The sequence below is a fragment of the Oryctolagus cuniculus genome, chromosome 1 (genome assembly GCF_964237555.1).
Source record: "Oryctolagus cuniculus chromosome 1, mOryCun1.1, whole genome shotgun sequence".
Taxonomy (NCBI): domain Eukaryota; kingdom Metazoa; phylum Chordata; class Mammalia; order Lagomorpha; family Leporidae; genus Oryctolagus; species Oryctolagus cuniculus.
In genome coordinates this window covers 94,494,489-94,508,166 of record NC_091432.1, presented here as the reverse complement: position 1 = coordinate 94,508,166, position 13,678 = coordinate 94,494,489, and the positions used below count along the sequence as shown (strand labels likewise).

General features: G+C 39.3%; 1 protein-coding gene across 1 annotated transcript; it reads left to right on the top strand.

Moving 5' to 3' along the window:
• Positions 1–209: 209 nt before the first annotated feature.
• On the top strand, positions 210–9,746 carry MMP1 (matrix metallopeptidase 1). Its single transcript, NM_001171139.2, is given in 10 exon segments — positions 210–402; positions 1,196–1,440; positions 1,533–1,681; positions 1,920–2,045; positions 2,736–2,891; positions 3,053–3,170; positions 4,998–5,131; positions 6,899–7,061; positions 8,906–9,009; positions 9,184–9,746. Coding segments are annotated over 10 exon segments (1,407 nt in total). The 5' UTR covers positions 210–300; the 3' UTR covers positions 9,294–9,746.
• The last annotated feature ends 3,932 nt before the right edge of the window (positions 9,747–13,678 follow it).

Sequence of the window (13,678 nt, the reverse complement as noted above, 5' to 3'; positions counted from 1 at the left end):
AACAACTGTTTACATGGTGGAGCGTGTCTCCTACACCACGTCCTGTTTGATATTAATCATGAAATTGCAACACCAAGCTAACCCAAAAAAATCTGCCGGGACTCCCCATGTCTGATGATTGCTCAGGCTATTCATTGTTAATCAAGAGGATGTTATAAAGCATGAGTCACACAGCCCTCAGCTTTGTAAAAGCGCAAGGACTGGCATATAAAGGAGGAGGTTCCTAGAGGATGCAGTGAGGCTGCTAGCAGGTAGGGAGCCCGTGGTTGCCCTGCACTGAGAAGGAAGACAAACACCAGCATGCCCGGCTTGCCTCTGCTGCTGCTACTGCTCTGGGGAGTGGGCTCCCATGGCTTCCCAGCAGCTTCAGAAACACAAGAGCAAGATGTGGAGATGGTCCAGGTAAATACTGCATTACACATGCCAGAAATGCATGTCCTTGCTTTGCATTTTTACACAGTAGTACAGCGAAACTTATGTAAGGATGGATTTCCTAGAAAAAGATTTTTTTTTTGCCAGAAACAGTAGTCTTCCAAAATATGTATCTATACATAGATAGGCTCTCCTTGTCGAGTTGAACATAAGAGGGAACTAAAGGAGCAGAATGCAAATGTAGCTCTACAAGTTATAGATTTGCAGCAGTTTGCCCATCTCCCTCTACAAATCTGGCTCTACTATGATGCTCTGACTTCATAGTAACAAACGGTAGGAAAATTTCTACTCTGAAGCTGCATTTTTCCACCAATGATAAAGATAATAAGGAATATGAAATTTAAACAAAAGTTTAGTTCTCTGAATGGGGATTTAGCCTAGTGATTAAGATACCCACTCTCCACATCGGATTCCCAGCTCTAGTTCCTAACTCCACCTTCCTGTCAATGCTTACCCTAGGAGGCAGCAGGTGATGGATCCAGTAACAGAGTCCCTAACCCCATGTGGGAGACCTGGATGGAGTTTGCAGCTCCTGGCTTTGGCCCCAGCTGAGACCTGGCCAATGCAGGCATTTGGGGAGTGAAGCAGTAGATAGAAGTATGCGCATTCTTGTCTCAAATAAATAAATTTAAAATAAGAAAAAGTATTTGTGTGAAAACACTTTAAACATAGTCTTCTATTTTGCCTAAAACTTCATGCGTCAATTTTTAGGAAATGAGAACGATTTCCTATCCAGCGTTTCAATCATTTTGTCTTTTATCAGAAATACCTGGAAAACTACTACAATCTGAAGGATGATTGGAGGAAAATTCCAAAGCAGAGAGGCAATGGCCTAGCAGTTGAGAAGCTGAAGCAAATGCAGGAATTCTTTGGGCTGAAAGTGACTGGGAAGCCAGATGCTGAAACCCTGAAGATGATGAAGCAACCCAGGTGTGGAGTGCCTGATGTGGCTCAGTTCGTCCTCACTCCAGGGAACCCTCGTTGGGAACAAACACATCTGACTTACAGGTAATCGGGCTGAACACCAAAATGAGAGTGCTGCTTCTTCCTACAGCCTAAGAAAAAAGGTCTAATGTGTTTCTGTTTTCTTTCATTGTAAGGATTGAAAATTACACACCAGACCTGTCAAGGGCAGATGTGGACAATGCCATTGAGAAAGCTTTTCAACTCTGGAGTAATGTCACACCCCTGACATTCACCAAAGTCTCCAAGGGTCAAGCAGACATCATGATATCCTTTGTCAGGGGAGGTAAGCTCTTTCTCTGGAAGGATGGTTTTCTCACCCGAACTTCAGCTTCTTCCTAATTCTCTCCAGTCTCACAGCTGGAATTCCTTCTTTAAGAGGACTGTTAATTTTATGAGCTCCAGGAGGGGGCTGCATTGCATTTGATGAAAGTCAGTTGGCTTTCTAACAAAGCTGCTGCTTGCTCTCCTGGATTAGCCAAAGTAGGAACCAAGAGACCTTTGTTGCATCCTCTTTCTTGTAGATCATCGTGACAATTCTCCCTTTGATGGACCTGAAGGACAGCTAGCTCATGCTTTTCAACCAGGCCTGGGCATTGGAGGGGATGTTCATTTTGATGAAGATGACAGGTGGACCAAAGATTTCAGAAGTAAGTCAACCAAGTTTGCTTCTCTTATTGCCCCACTATTTCATGATTCAGGTAATGCTGACCAGCTTAGTAGAAAGAACACAGTAATAGAACTATGTATTTTCTGCTACCACTTGGAAAATTAATGATATATTTAACAACGTGAGGTTATTCCTTTATATATAACATTGCATGAGTGACAAATAGGGCACTCTAAAATTTCTATTTCAACATTAACATTGAAAACTTGAATGTCTCTCTTGCATACATCTTTATGGAATCTTTTTTCCTGGAAGGATACAACAAAATTTAACAGTGGTATAGCTTTTATGGAAATGAAGAGAGATAACTTTCGTGTTTTCCAAATTTGTTCATTTTATTTATCTATCAGTTTTGTAAATAATAAATAGTGTTAATAGAAATGTATTGCTTCTCAATGAAATTATACCATCTATTCATTAAGATTGACTAATCATGCTAGACTCTCAGATGAGTTTGTTTTTTAATTTTGTTGATTTAATCACTGGTTTTAGACTTTACTATTAATAAATGCATACTTTCCACCCGCAGAAAAAACATACATTTATTTGAAAAATTCATTGACAAAGTATGAGCATAAATCTTTGTGAAGTTGTAGGTTACTTCCTAATTAAATGCCTTAAAATTGACTGCATTTGACATTAATACAAGTGGGTTTGTTGTCTCTTTTAGATTACAACCTGTATCGTGTTGCAGCTCATGAACTGGGCCATTCCCTTGGACTCTCCCATTCTACTGATATTGGGGCTTTGATGTACCCCAACTATATGTTCAGTGGTGATGTTCAGTTAGCTCAGGATGACATTGATGGCATCCAAGCCATATATGGTAAGTTTAAAGAAAAATATCGTGGACAAGGGCCTACTAGTCTTTACACCTGTTCCAAATAAAACAGTCACTAGCTGTATCCTGTAACAAGCTGTTTTTCAATGTTTATGTAGTTTTCTAATACTAAGAAAAACTAAATCTAGGTCTCTTATTTTCTTTAGGACCTTCCCAAAATCCCAGTCAGCCAGTAGGCCCACAGACCCCAAAAGTGTGTGATAGTAAACTGACCTTTGATGCTATAACCACAATTCGGGGAGAAATAATGTTCTTTAAAGACAGGTAAGACATCAGGTTTTCTTTATGTTCTTCATTTGTAATGATAACAATATTCACTACCATCAGCCATTAATATCTTCATGTATTATTCTAATTTGTTTACATTTATAATTATATGGTAATGATTTCTTGCATTTGTACAACACAATGTACTTAAACCAACTTTGTTTTCACATATTGTCATTCGACTCTCAGAAACTACCATTTATTGGTCTTTTAACCCAATTCCCAAGCTCTTTTGACTTCAGACTGTTTATGATGGTATGTAATCAGCCCTTTCCACAGCACCATTGCACTGAGGATGGCAAAGCTGCCACTCTCTAAGGATCACCCCTTCCGTGCTCCCGAAGCCTGAGACCTTAAGGATCTCTGTTGCCCTCTGGAGGCTCGGAGAGGAGCAGGGAAGGCGCCACTGCTGGGAGAACCCCCATGACATTCCATGAGATGCCCCTTGGGAGATGGGGCAGCACGAGGTGGTGCTTCCCTCCTCAGTGGAGGACCCTGTGCACTGAAGCGGTAGGGGTCCTCTCGCCTGCAAGGAGCAGGCCTGCTGCTCTTACCATTGATTCCTAGGGAATTTGGCAGAGAGAAAGATCAATACACAGGAAGCAAGGGCCCTCTGGGAGGCTCCCTCCTCCTCAGGCTCTCTTTGTAGAGTGATGTTGGTGCTGTTTTACTACTTTGCAGCCCTATCTGTCCCAGAATGCAGGATATCATCTAATGATGCCTTCCATCCTCTTCTTTACCGTGTTTGAATATAAAAGATAAGGCAGGATTACCCCATACAGGATATAGTTCACTGCTGGGAATTGTTAAGGAAACACATGTTTTTAAAGGAGAGCTCTCCATATAGCAGGACACACCTATCAAAGCAAGTATTCAGAGGATTACTCCAAGGAACAGGTCGAAGTCTCCACAACCGGAAGATGTGGAAAGCAAGAGCTAGTGACTGACTTGCAAGGGTCGTAGCCCAGCAGAGGCAGGACAAGACCTACAAGTCAGGTTTCTCAGCATCAAGGTCAAAGTCTTCCTCATGGCTAGGACTCCAGAGAATTCTGTCATCCCCCATGACATCACACTGCGCTGTACCCTAAAACCTGTAGAGTCAACTTTATTTACTACTAACTGAAGTATGGCAAAGGGTGTGGCTGAGTTTAAAGTTCACTCTTGCTTCTTATCAGCAGGTAGCCTTAGACAACTCCCACAGCTCCCCTGACTTCGAGTCTCACCTCTGAGACAGGAGTAATCCTGTCTCGTAGCTATTTTCTGAAAAGACATGATGCAGGGGTAGGCCCTGGCGTGTTGTAAGTGCTCTCTAAGGATGACCCATTTATTGCTGCTGCATTCCAGCAAAGACTGCACCACAGCTAGCTCCTAATGGCTCACCAAAGCCAGCTGTTAAATTCTGAAGAACTTTGCAAATTGTTGGTGTACCCCCGTCATTATCATAAATTACATTATACACATAAAATTAAATTCTATTAAAACCAAAAGTAGCAAAAATAATCAAAACTTATCATTGTAATTATTGTACTACACTATATTGTTTATATTCTTGAGGTCATTGATGTCTAGTATATCATATGGTAGAAACACTATATGATGGTCCTCTACTGTGACTCTTGATTCACCACACTGGGAGTATTTCCACCAAGGAAATATGCAAATACTGCAAACCGGGATTTTCCAAGCCCCACCCTCCTTGCAGAGCAGATGATAAACATGTACCAGCACAAAAATAAGGGCTGGATGTCAGCCAGGGATTACTAGTCATTAGATCTAAGCCTTTGTTTTCTTTCTTTTTTTCTTTTTTTTTTTTTTTCAAATCAGGTTCTACATGCGGGCAAATCCCTACTACTCAGAAGTTGAGCTCAATTTCATCTCTGTTTTCTGGCCACATCTGCCTAATGGACTTCAAGCTGCTTATGAAGTTGCCCATAGAGATGAAATTCTGTTTTTCAAAGGTAATATTTTGATCATTTTTTACTGTTTTTATGGGTTAATTTTCATCCACTTTTGGGCTAAGCCATAAGGGCATTAGCTACATCCTCTTTGTGGCTTTTTGAAAATCTGAGTTTCACCAAGCAGATCAGTGGGAACACATAAGCTTAATTAAAAGTTACATCATGAGTTTATGAGTCATTTTAATTGAAGACAAAAATTGGAGATACAAACCTTCTGGCGTATTTATGAATTGAGACTTGTGAAAGTGTGTTCTGTACAAATTATTTATGTATTTAAAATCATCTCTATTCCTGAAATTGCTCAGGAATAAAATTGAGACTTGGTCCAATTCTACAGAGGACAGAACAGAAAGAGATCATTTATATTTGTTTACGTTCTTCAATCCTATCTTACTAAGAAACATAAATGAGAGACAGCACCACCAGGCAGTCAGATGGGGGCGCTGCAGCCTTGCTATCAAGGCTGAGGCCCAGAGATCAGCAGAGTCGGCATCAAGGGTCAGTTTGTTACATACAGAATCTCGCAACCCATTGCAGGTGCTCTTTGACAGAGTCTGAATTTTAACAGGCTTTCTAGGCAATTCTTATATATGTGAAAGTATGAGAATTCCTGGTTATTGTGAATCAGACAAACTTCTCTCAGAAGGAAACACAGTGCAATGATAGGTTCTAGGCTTTGAAGACACTATGCCAAACAAAAATATTTTTGTAAATATGTGTTTGGCATAGGACATGCAAACATTAAGGCACTTGAGTGAGTCATGCACTAAAAGCAAAAAAAAAAAAATGTAATTGAGCTGGGCAAAACCCCTTAGAATTTTAGACTTCGTATCATGAAATTAAGTAAAATATCAGATGCACACAATCCAGCAGCACTCCTATCTTTTAGTGAAGGTGAAATAACCATATTTGTGCAATGAGAACAATCCCAGCTTCAGAATTGTGATGTGTGAATGCCTGAGTATAATAAGCATACAGAATCTGGACACAGCATAAATTCCAATATTTAGATGTAATGATTCAAACCCAGGGTTGCAAGACATTACAGGTTGTGAATCATTAAAATGCTTTCTCCTTTTGGATCTCAACGTTGTGTGCACTTCCACAGTGCCTGGGCTACCTGGAGAAGTGAGCTTTCTATCACTGAGAGGGCGTGGTGGACTGGCTCTTTGCACATCTGGCTTTGCCCCCGCCATCCCATAAATGTGTCATTCTCAAAGCTGGTGGCAGATGAGAATCACCTAGGCAGCCTCAAAAACTGTAATCATTTAATTGATCTGAGATGGGATCTCAACAATAGGCTCAAAAATCTCTCCAGCTGATTCTAATCTGTAGCTAGGCTACCACACTAGCAGCTGACATTAAGAACTCAGCTGCAAACCTGTTTATTTGATTTTTTTAAACAGATTTTATTTATTTGAGAGGTAGAGTTACAGAGAGAGCAAAAGAACAGAGTGAAACATTTTCCATCCATTTACTCCCTAAATGGCTCCAACAGCCTGAGCTGGGCCGATCCAAAGCCAGGAGCTAGGAGCTTCTTCTGGGTCTCCCATGGGAGTGCCGGGGCCCAAATACTACTGCTTTCCTAGGCCATAGCAGAGAGCTGGATCAGACGAGGAGCAGCCATGACATGAATTGGCACTCACGCTGGGTGCCGGCACCACAGGCAGATGCTTAGTCTACTATGCCACAGCCCCAACCCTGCAAAGCCATTTATCATCTATTGGAGCCCTCGGCTTGTGTTTCATCTCTGTTTCTTGATTGCAGGTAACAAGTACTGGACTGTGCAGGGGCAGAATGAGCTACCAGGATACCCCAAGGACATTCACAGCTCCTTTGGCTTCCCTAGAAGTGTGAATCATATTGACGCTGCTGTTTCTGAGGAGGATACTGGAAAAACATACTTCTTTGTTGCTAACAAGTACTGGAGGTAAACACAGAGTGCAGAAAATGTTAGGGCATTGGTTCTTTCTACAGAGAAAGCCCAACATTGAACAAATTTCAAAAAGTCAGCTGTCTTTTCTGTGAACAGCTGTGGCCAGTCTATCGTTCATCTATTCTACTGACCAACAACGATCCTGGGACGGCAGTGCTGGGAATCTGGGGAGAATGTGGGTCTGGATGTTAAAAAAGGTGTAGAAATGAAAGCATGCCTCTTCCGAGAGCTGCCTGTTACCTTGCACAGCATTTTGTCTTTCTTTTAATATTAGTTTAAGATATTTTTATTAGCATAGAATGCTTGTACATTTTTATGGGATACAGTGCAGTATCTCAACATGTATGCACAGCCTAAACCAATCAAACCAGGCAACTCAGTTTTCCATTTCCTTATCTTGTGTTTGGAGCCTACCAACTCCTCTATTCTGGTTCTCTGCATTGTATATAAAACATTTATTATGAACTATAGTCATTCCAAAGTGCTATGGAACACTAGAAATTATTACTTCTGTCTGAATGTGTTTGGGTACCCCTTATTCAACAACATCATTCTACTCCTTTCTACCCTTCCCGATTTCTAGTAATCACTGTCAAATCAATTATTTTTTAAAAGTCCCCATATAGGAGAGAACATGTGGTATTTGTCTTTCTATATCTGTTTTATTTCATTTAAAAATAATCTCCAGTTCCACTCATTTTTCTGCAAATTTCAGTATTCCGTTATTTCTTATGGTTGAATAAGTCCATTTTGCATACATATAATTTTTATCTATTTGTTGATGGTTAACTAGTTTGATTCCATGTCTTGACTATTGTAGACAGAGCTACAATAAATATGGGAATGCAGGTATATCTTTCATATGTGGGTTGTATTTCCTTCAGATATATGCCTAGAAAATTGGGTACCTAGAGAATTGAGATAACTGAGTCATACAATAAGTTTATTTATTTTTTTGGGAAATGTCCATATTGTTTTCCGTAATGGCTGTCCTAATTCATGTTCCTACCAACGGTATATAAGGATTTCCTCTTCTCTACATCCTCACCAGAATTTGTCTTTTTTATAAAAGCCACTTTAACTGGAATGAGATGATACTTCATAGTGGCTTTGAATTACATATTCTTGATGGCTAATGACACTAAGCATTTTTTCATGTACTTGTTGGCCATTTGCATTTTTTTCTTTTAAGTAATGCCTGTTCAGATCCTTTGCTCATTTCTTAACTGAATTATTTGGAAGTTTTTGGTGATAGTGGTGTTGAGTTTTTCTAGCTCTTTATATATTCTAGATACTAATCTTTTGTCAGATACATAGTTTACAAACATTTGTCTATTTTTGCTTTTGTTGCCTGTGCTTTCAGGATCTTACCTAAAATTTGTTGTCTATGCCAACATCTTGAAGTGTTTCCTCTATGTTTTCTTCAAGAAGGTTCATATTTTTGGTTATTTCATTATATCTTGAATCCATTTTGAATTGATTTTTGTATAGTGTGAGAGCTGGGGGTTGGGGATCAAGATTCATCTGCATATGAATATTCAGTTTTCCCAGCGCCTCTTATTGAATAGAATATCCTTTTTCCAGTGTCACATTTTTTCTTAACAGGAAATAGTGTGGAATCTTAGCATTAGATACTAGATTTCAGAGGGAACTTGTAAATGTAATGCATCAATATTTGACCTCAATATTTGACCTTGCTTTATCCAACCTCCCATTTTACAAACGATCTCTAGAATTAAAAGTTGTTAAAGTCCAGTTGCTGAATTCCTTTGAGTGATCTTGGTTTGTCTGCATGTTCAGCAACCATTTATGACACTTCTAATCCTCTTTTTGACCAGGTATGATGAATATAAACGATCTATGGATGCAGGTTATCCCAAAATGATAGAATATGACTTCCCAGGAATTGGAAACAAGGTTGACGCTGTTTTCAAGAAAGATGGTAAGTGTATATACACAGTTCCTCCTTTCCATTGCCATGGTAATAGCATCAGTACTATTACTTGGAGCAGCAAATGCCAAAAATATTTGTGTTCACAAATGACTTGACTTTCTCAAGAATTCAAGTTAAACCTATAAGCTACTTGTATAATATATAAATATCTTTTTCCCTCAGGATTTTTCTATTTCTTTCATGGAACAAGGCAATACAAATTTGATCCTAAAACGAAGAGAATTCTGACTCTCCAGAAAGCTAATAGCTGGTTCAACTGCAGGAAAAATTGATCAACTGTTGTGAAGTTGAATGAAACAATGTACTTTGTGAGCCCAATGTATTCTGTGAGCCTAATGTATTGTATTTATCTAAAGAGTCATGTATTTTTCAGTATTGTATTTAACTTCCAGAATCACTCAGCACTATTAAGTATAATGTTATTTATACCTCATTTTTCATAACTTTTGTACTAGACTTAATATTTTATATACTGATATAAATAAGTTCTATTATAAATAATGGCTAAGGAAGGCCAAGTTCATGACTGATGGATTCACATGGACCAGTTTTGCAAAGAAAATCTTTTGAAAACTACCTTAGTGAAGAACACCTGTTTTCAAGAGAGAAAAAAAGAGACAGGAGCCTTCCCAAGAGGAAATGCAGATCAAGAACATGGGAGCAGTCACTCGCATCATCCTGATATGCAAGAGACAAGTCCTCTTATACCCAATAAAATGTTGGATATTTGGAATAAAGCTGTCCTTGGCTGTATTATTTTAAAACTTTCTATTATAATAGTTATAATCTCCTGGCCGGCGCCGTGGCTCAATAGGCTAATCCTCCGCCTTGCAGCGCCAGCACCCCAGGTTCTAGTCCCGGTCAGGGCGCTGGATTCTGTCCCGGTTGCCCCTCTTCCAGGCCAGCTCTCTGCTGTGGCCTGGGAGTGCAGTGGAGGATGGCCCAAGTCCTTGGGCCCTGCACCCCATGGGAGACCAGGAGAAGCACCTGGCTCCTGCCTTCAGATCAGCGCAGTGCACCGGTCACAGCAGCCATTGGGGGGTGAACCAACGGCAAAGGAAGACCTTTCTCTCTGTCTCTCTCTCTCACTGTCTACTCTGCCTGTCAAAAAAAAAATAGTTATAATCTCCTGACTATAAACCCATATTTACAGGAAATAGTTTTCAAATTTAAAATGGAAAGTAGATAACATTCAGTATATTGATGTGGGAAATTGAGATATAGAGAAAGTTGAAATATTCTGTACTCTTGTGTAATTGATATCATGTAGAGGGGAAAAACACAGTTCCTTTATTCTATAAAAGGATTCCAAAAGTGGTTTTAGGTAAAATCAGTGAAAGCATGGTGGTGCTTTCTAAGTGCATTGCTTTCTCTTCTTAGTACAGGGGATGGTTTTTCCACAGTCCAACTCCTTGCAATTGGTAGGGTGGTTACAGGAGTTGTAAGCATGGTGGGTAGCAGGCATCTGGCAGTTCTAGTCAATAGATTGTTCAAAGAAGTGACAAATATCACATCTAAACCAAAACATTTGATTGCTGGTACAAATTTCTTCAGTGATCTATTCTCCTACAGAAGCACTCAATGAGATAATTGCCACAAAAAAAAGAAGCCAGAAATACTGGGCTACTACTCCAATGACCCTAAACTTCAGTTAATTTTGCATAAATAAAAAATAAACTTTTATTTTACTAAGCCACTAAGACTTTCAGATTTTGATAATACTGCATAATATTTCTAGATAAGGATCATTAAGTTTATCATGACTGATTTGTGTTTTTAATTTAATAGTTTAATATTTCACTGAATAAGAACTTTAATCAGTTAAAAGCAAAAACACCCTAGTCCACTAGAAATACAGATAAGAGCTATAAACAATAATTAAATGGAAAAATGACCATTACACCCATATATAGTAAACTTTAAAGTAATCCCAGATCATTAAAACTATAGTAGTACAACATTGTTAACCATTGGTTTGACAAAGATATAAAGCAAACAAACCTATATTTGTAGCAGTACTGATATACACAGACATTTCTTTCTTTTTTCTTTTTTGTTTGGTTTTTAGATTTTAGCTCCCACATATAAGGGAGAACATGTGCTAATTAACTTTCTGGATCTAGCTTATTTCACTCAACATGATGTCTTCCACTTGCTTCCATTTTGCTGCAAATGATAGAATTTTCATTCTTTTTTATAGCTGAATAATATTCCTTGTGTTATATACATCACATTTCCTTTATGCATTCATCTGGTGATGGACACCTTGGTTGATTCCAAATTTTGGTTCTTGTGAATAGTGCTGCTGTAAACATGGTGCTGCAGGTATCTCTTTCATACATTGTGTTCAAGTCTTTTTGGGTATATACCCAGTAGTGGGATTGCTGGATCATATGGCAAGTCTATTTCTAGCAGAGAGCTAGATTGGAAGAGGAGCAGCCAGGACTAACCAGTGCCCATATGGGATGCTGGTACCACAGGCGGAAGCCTAGCCCACTAGTGCTTCAATATTGACAATCTATGTAATCGCATACTGCTTTTGCTGTATCCCACAGGTTTTGATAGGCTGTATTTCCGTTTTTATTTATTTCAAGAAAGTTTTTGAGGGCTGGTGCTGTGGTGTAGTGTGTAAAGCCTCCGCCTGTGGCACCAGTATCCCATATAGGTATTGATCCTAGTCTTGGCTGCTCCTTCTGATCCAGCTCCTTGTTAATGTGCCAGGAAAAGCAGCAGAGGATGGTCTAAGTGCTTTAGCTCCGAACCCACATGAGAGACCTGGAAGAAGCTCCTGGCTCCTGGTTTCAGATGGCCCCAGCTCTGGCCATTGCAGCCATTTGGGGAATTAATCTTCAGATTTCTCTCTCTCTCTCTTTCTTATTTGACAGATAGAGTTAGTGAGCGAGAGAGACAGAGAGAAAGGTCTTCCTTCCATTGGTTCACCCCCCAAAATGGCCGCTACAGCCAGAACTACACTGATCTGAAGCCAAGAGCCAGGTGCTTCCTCCTGGTCTCCCATGCGGGTGCAGGGGCCCAAGCACTTGGGCCATCCTCCACTGCCTTCCTGGGGCACAGCAGAGAGCTGGACTGGAAGAGGAGCAACCGGGACTAGAACCTGGCACCCATATGGGATGCCAGCGCTGCAGGTGGAAGATTAACCAAGTGAGCCATAGCACCGGCCCCATCTCCCTCTCTCTCTCTATCTCCCTCTCTAACTCTGCCTTTCAAATAAATAAATAAGCCTTTTTAAAAAAGTTTTTGGTTTCCTTTTTAATTTCTTCAATGTCCCATTGATTTTCAGTAGCATGTTGTTCACTTTTAAGTATTTATGAATGTTCTATTGTTCTTGTCATTGATTTCTGATTTTATTCCTTTTCGGTCTGAGAAGATACATGGTATGATTTCAGGCTTGATTTGTGGCCCAACACGTGGCCTATCCTAAAAAATGTTCCATATGCCTATGAGAAGAATGTGTATTCTGTAGCTGTTGGCTGAAATATCCTGTAAATGTCTGTTAGGTCCATTTGCCTGAAAACATGTTTCAATTCTAATGTATCTTTATTGATGTTTTTATCTGGATGATCTGTCTATTGATGAGAATGGGGGATTGAACATGCCCACTATTATTGAATTGGGGTCTATTTTTCCCTTTAGGTCTAATAGTATTTTCTGTATGTATCTGCATGGTCTTCTGTTGGGTACACACACACACACACACACACACACACATATTATTTTATGCCTTCTTGCTGAATTGAATGTTTTAATCAATATATAATGTCCTTTATCTCTTTTTGCAGGTTTTGATTTAAAGTCTGTTTTATCTAATATCAGGATTTGCAGGCCTGCTCACTTTTGGTCTCCATTTGCCTGATATTTCTTTTTCCAATGCTTTACTTTCACACAGTGTGTATCTTTGTGAACTGAGTTTCTTGAATGCAGCATATAGTAAAGCCCTGGTTTTTTATCCATTCAGCCAAACTAAGTATTTTGGTTGGTGAATTTATTTACTTCCATTCAAAGTTAGTATTGATAGGTAAGAACTAAGACCTGTCATTCTGTTGACTGGATAATGATTCTCTTAGTAAATTTGGTGATGTCACGTGTTTTCATGTTTACTCCTAATGCAGGATGTCCTGCAAAATTTCTTGTAGGGCTGGTTTGGTGGAGCTGAATTCTCTCAGTTGTTGCTTATCTGGAAAATGCTTTATTTCTTCTTCGCTTTTAAAGGATGTCTTTGCTGGATATAATACTCTTTGTTGGAAGTTTTTATTTTCTTTTAATATCTTGACCATATCATCACATTCTCTTCTGGCCTGTAAGGCTTCCACTGAGACATCTGATGTTAATATAATTATTTTTCTTTTATGTGTAATTTGATGCTTTTCTCTTACTGTATCTAGGATTCTCTCTTGTCTTTAACTTTTGACAACTTTACAATATGCTTTGAAGACCTTTTTTAGTTGAGCCTGCTTGGGGTTCTTTGAGCTTCTTTTATCTGGATGCCCATGTCTCTTTCAAGACCTGTGATATTTTCAACTATTATTTCATTTAGCAGGTTCTCAATGGCTTTATTCCTTTTCACCTGCTTCAGGAATGCCTATAATATGAACATTTGGTCATTTAATGGTATCCCATTTTCATGCAGACTTTCTTGATT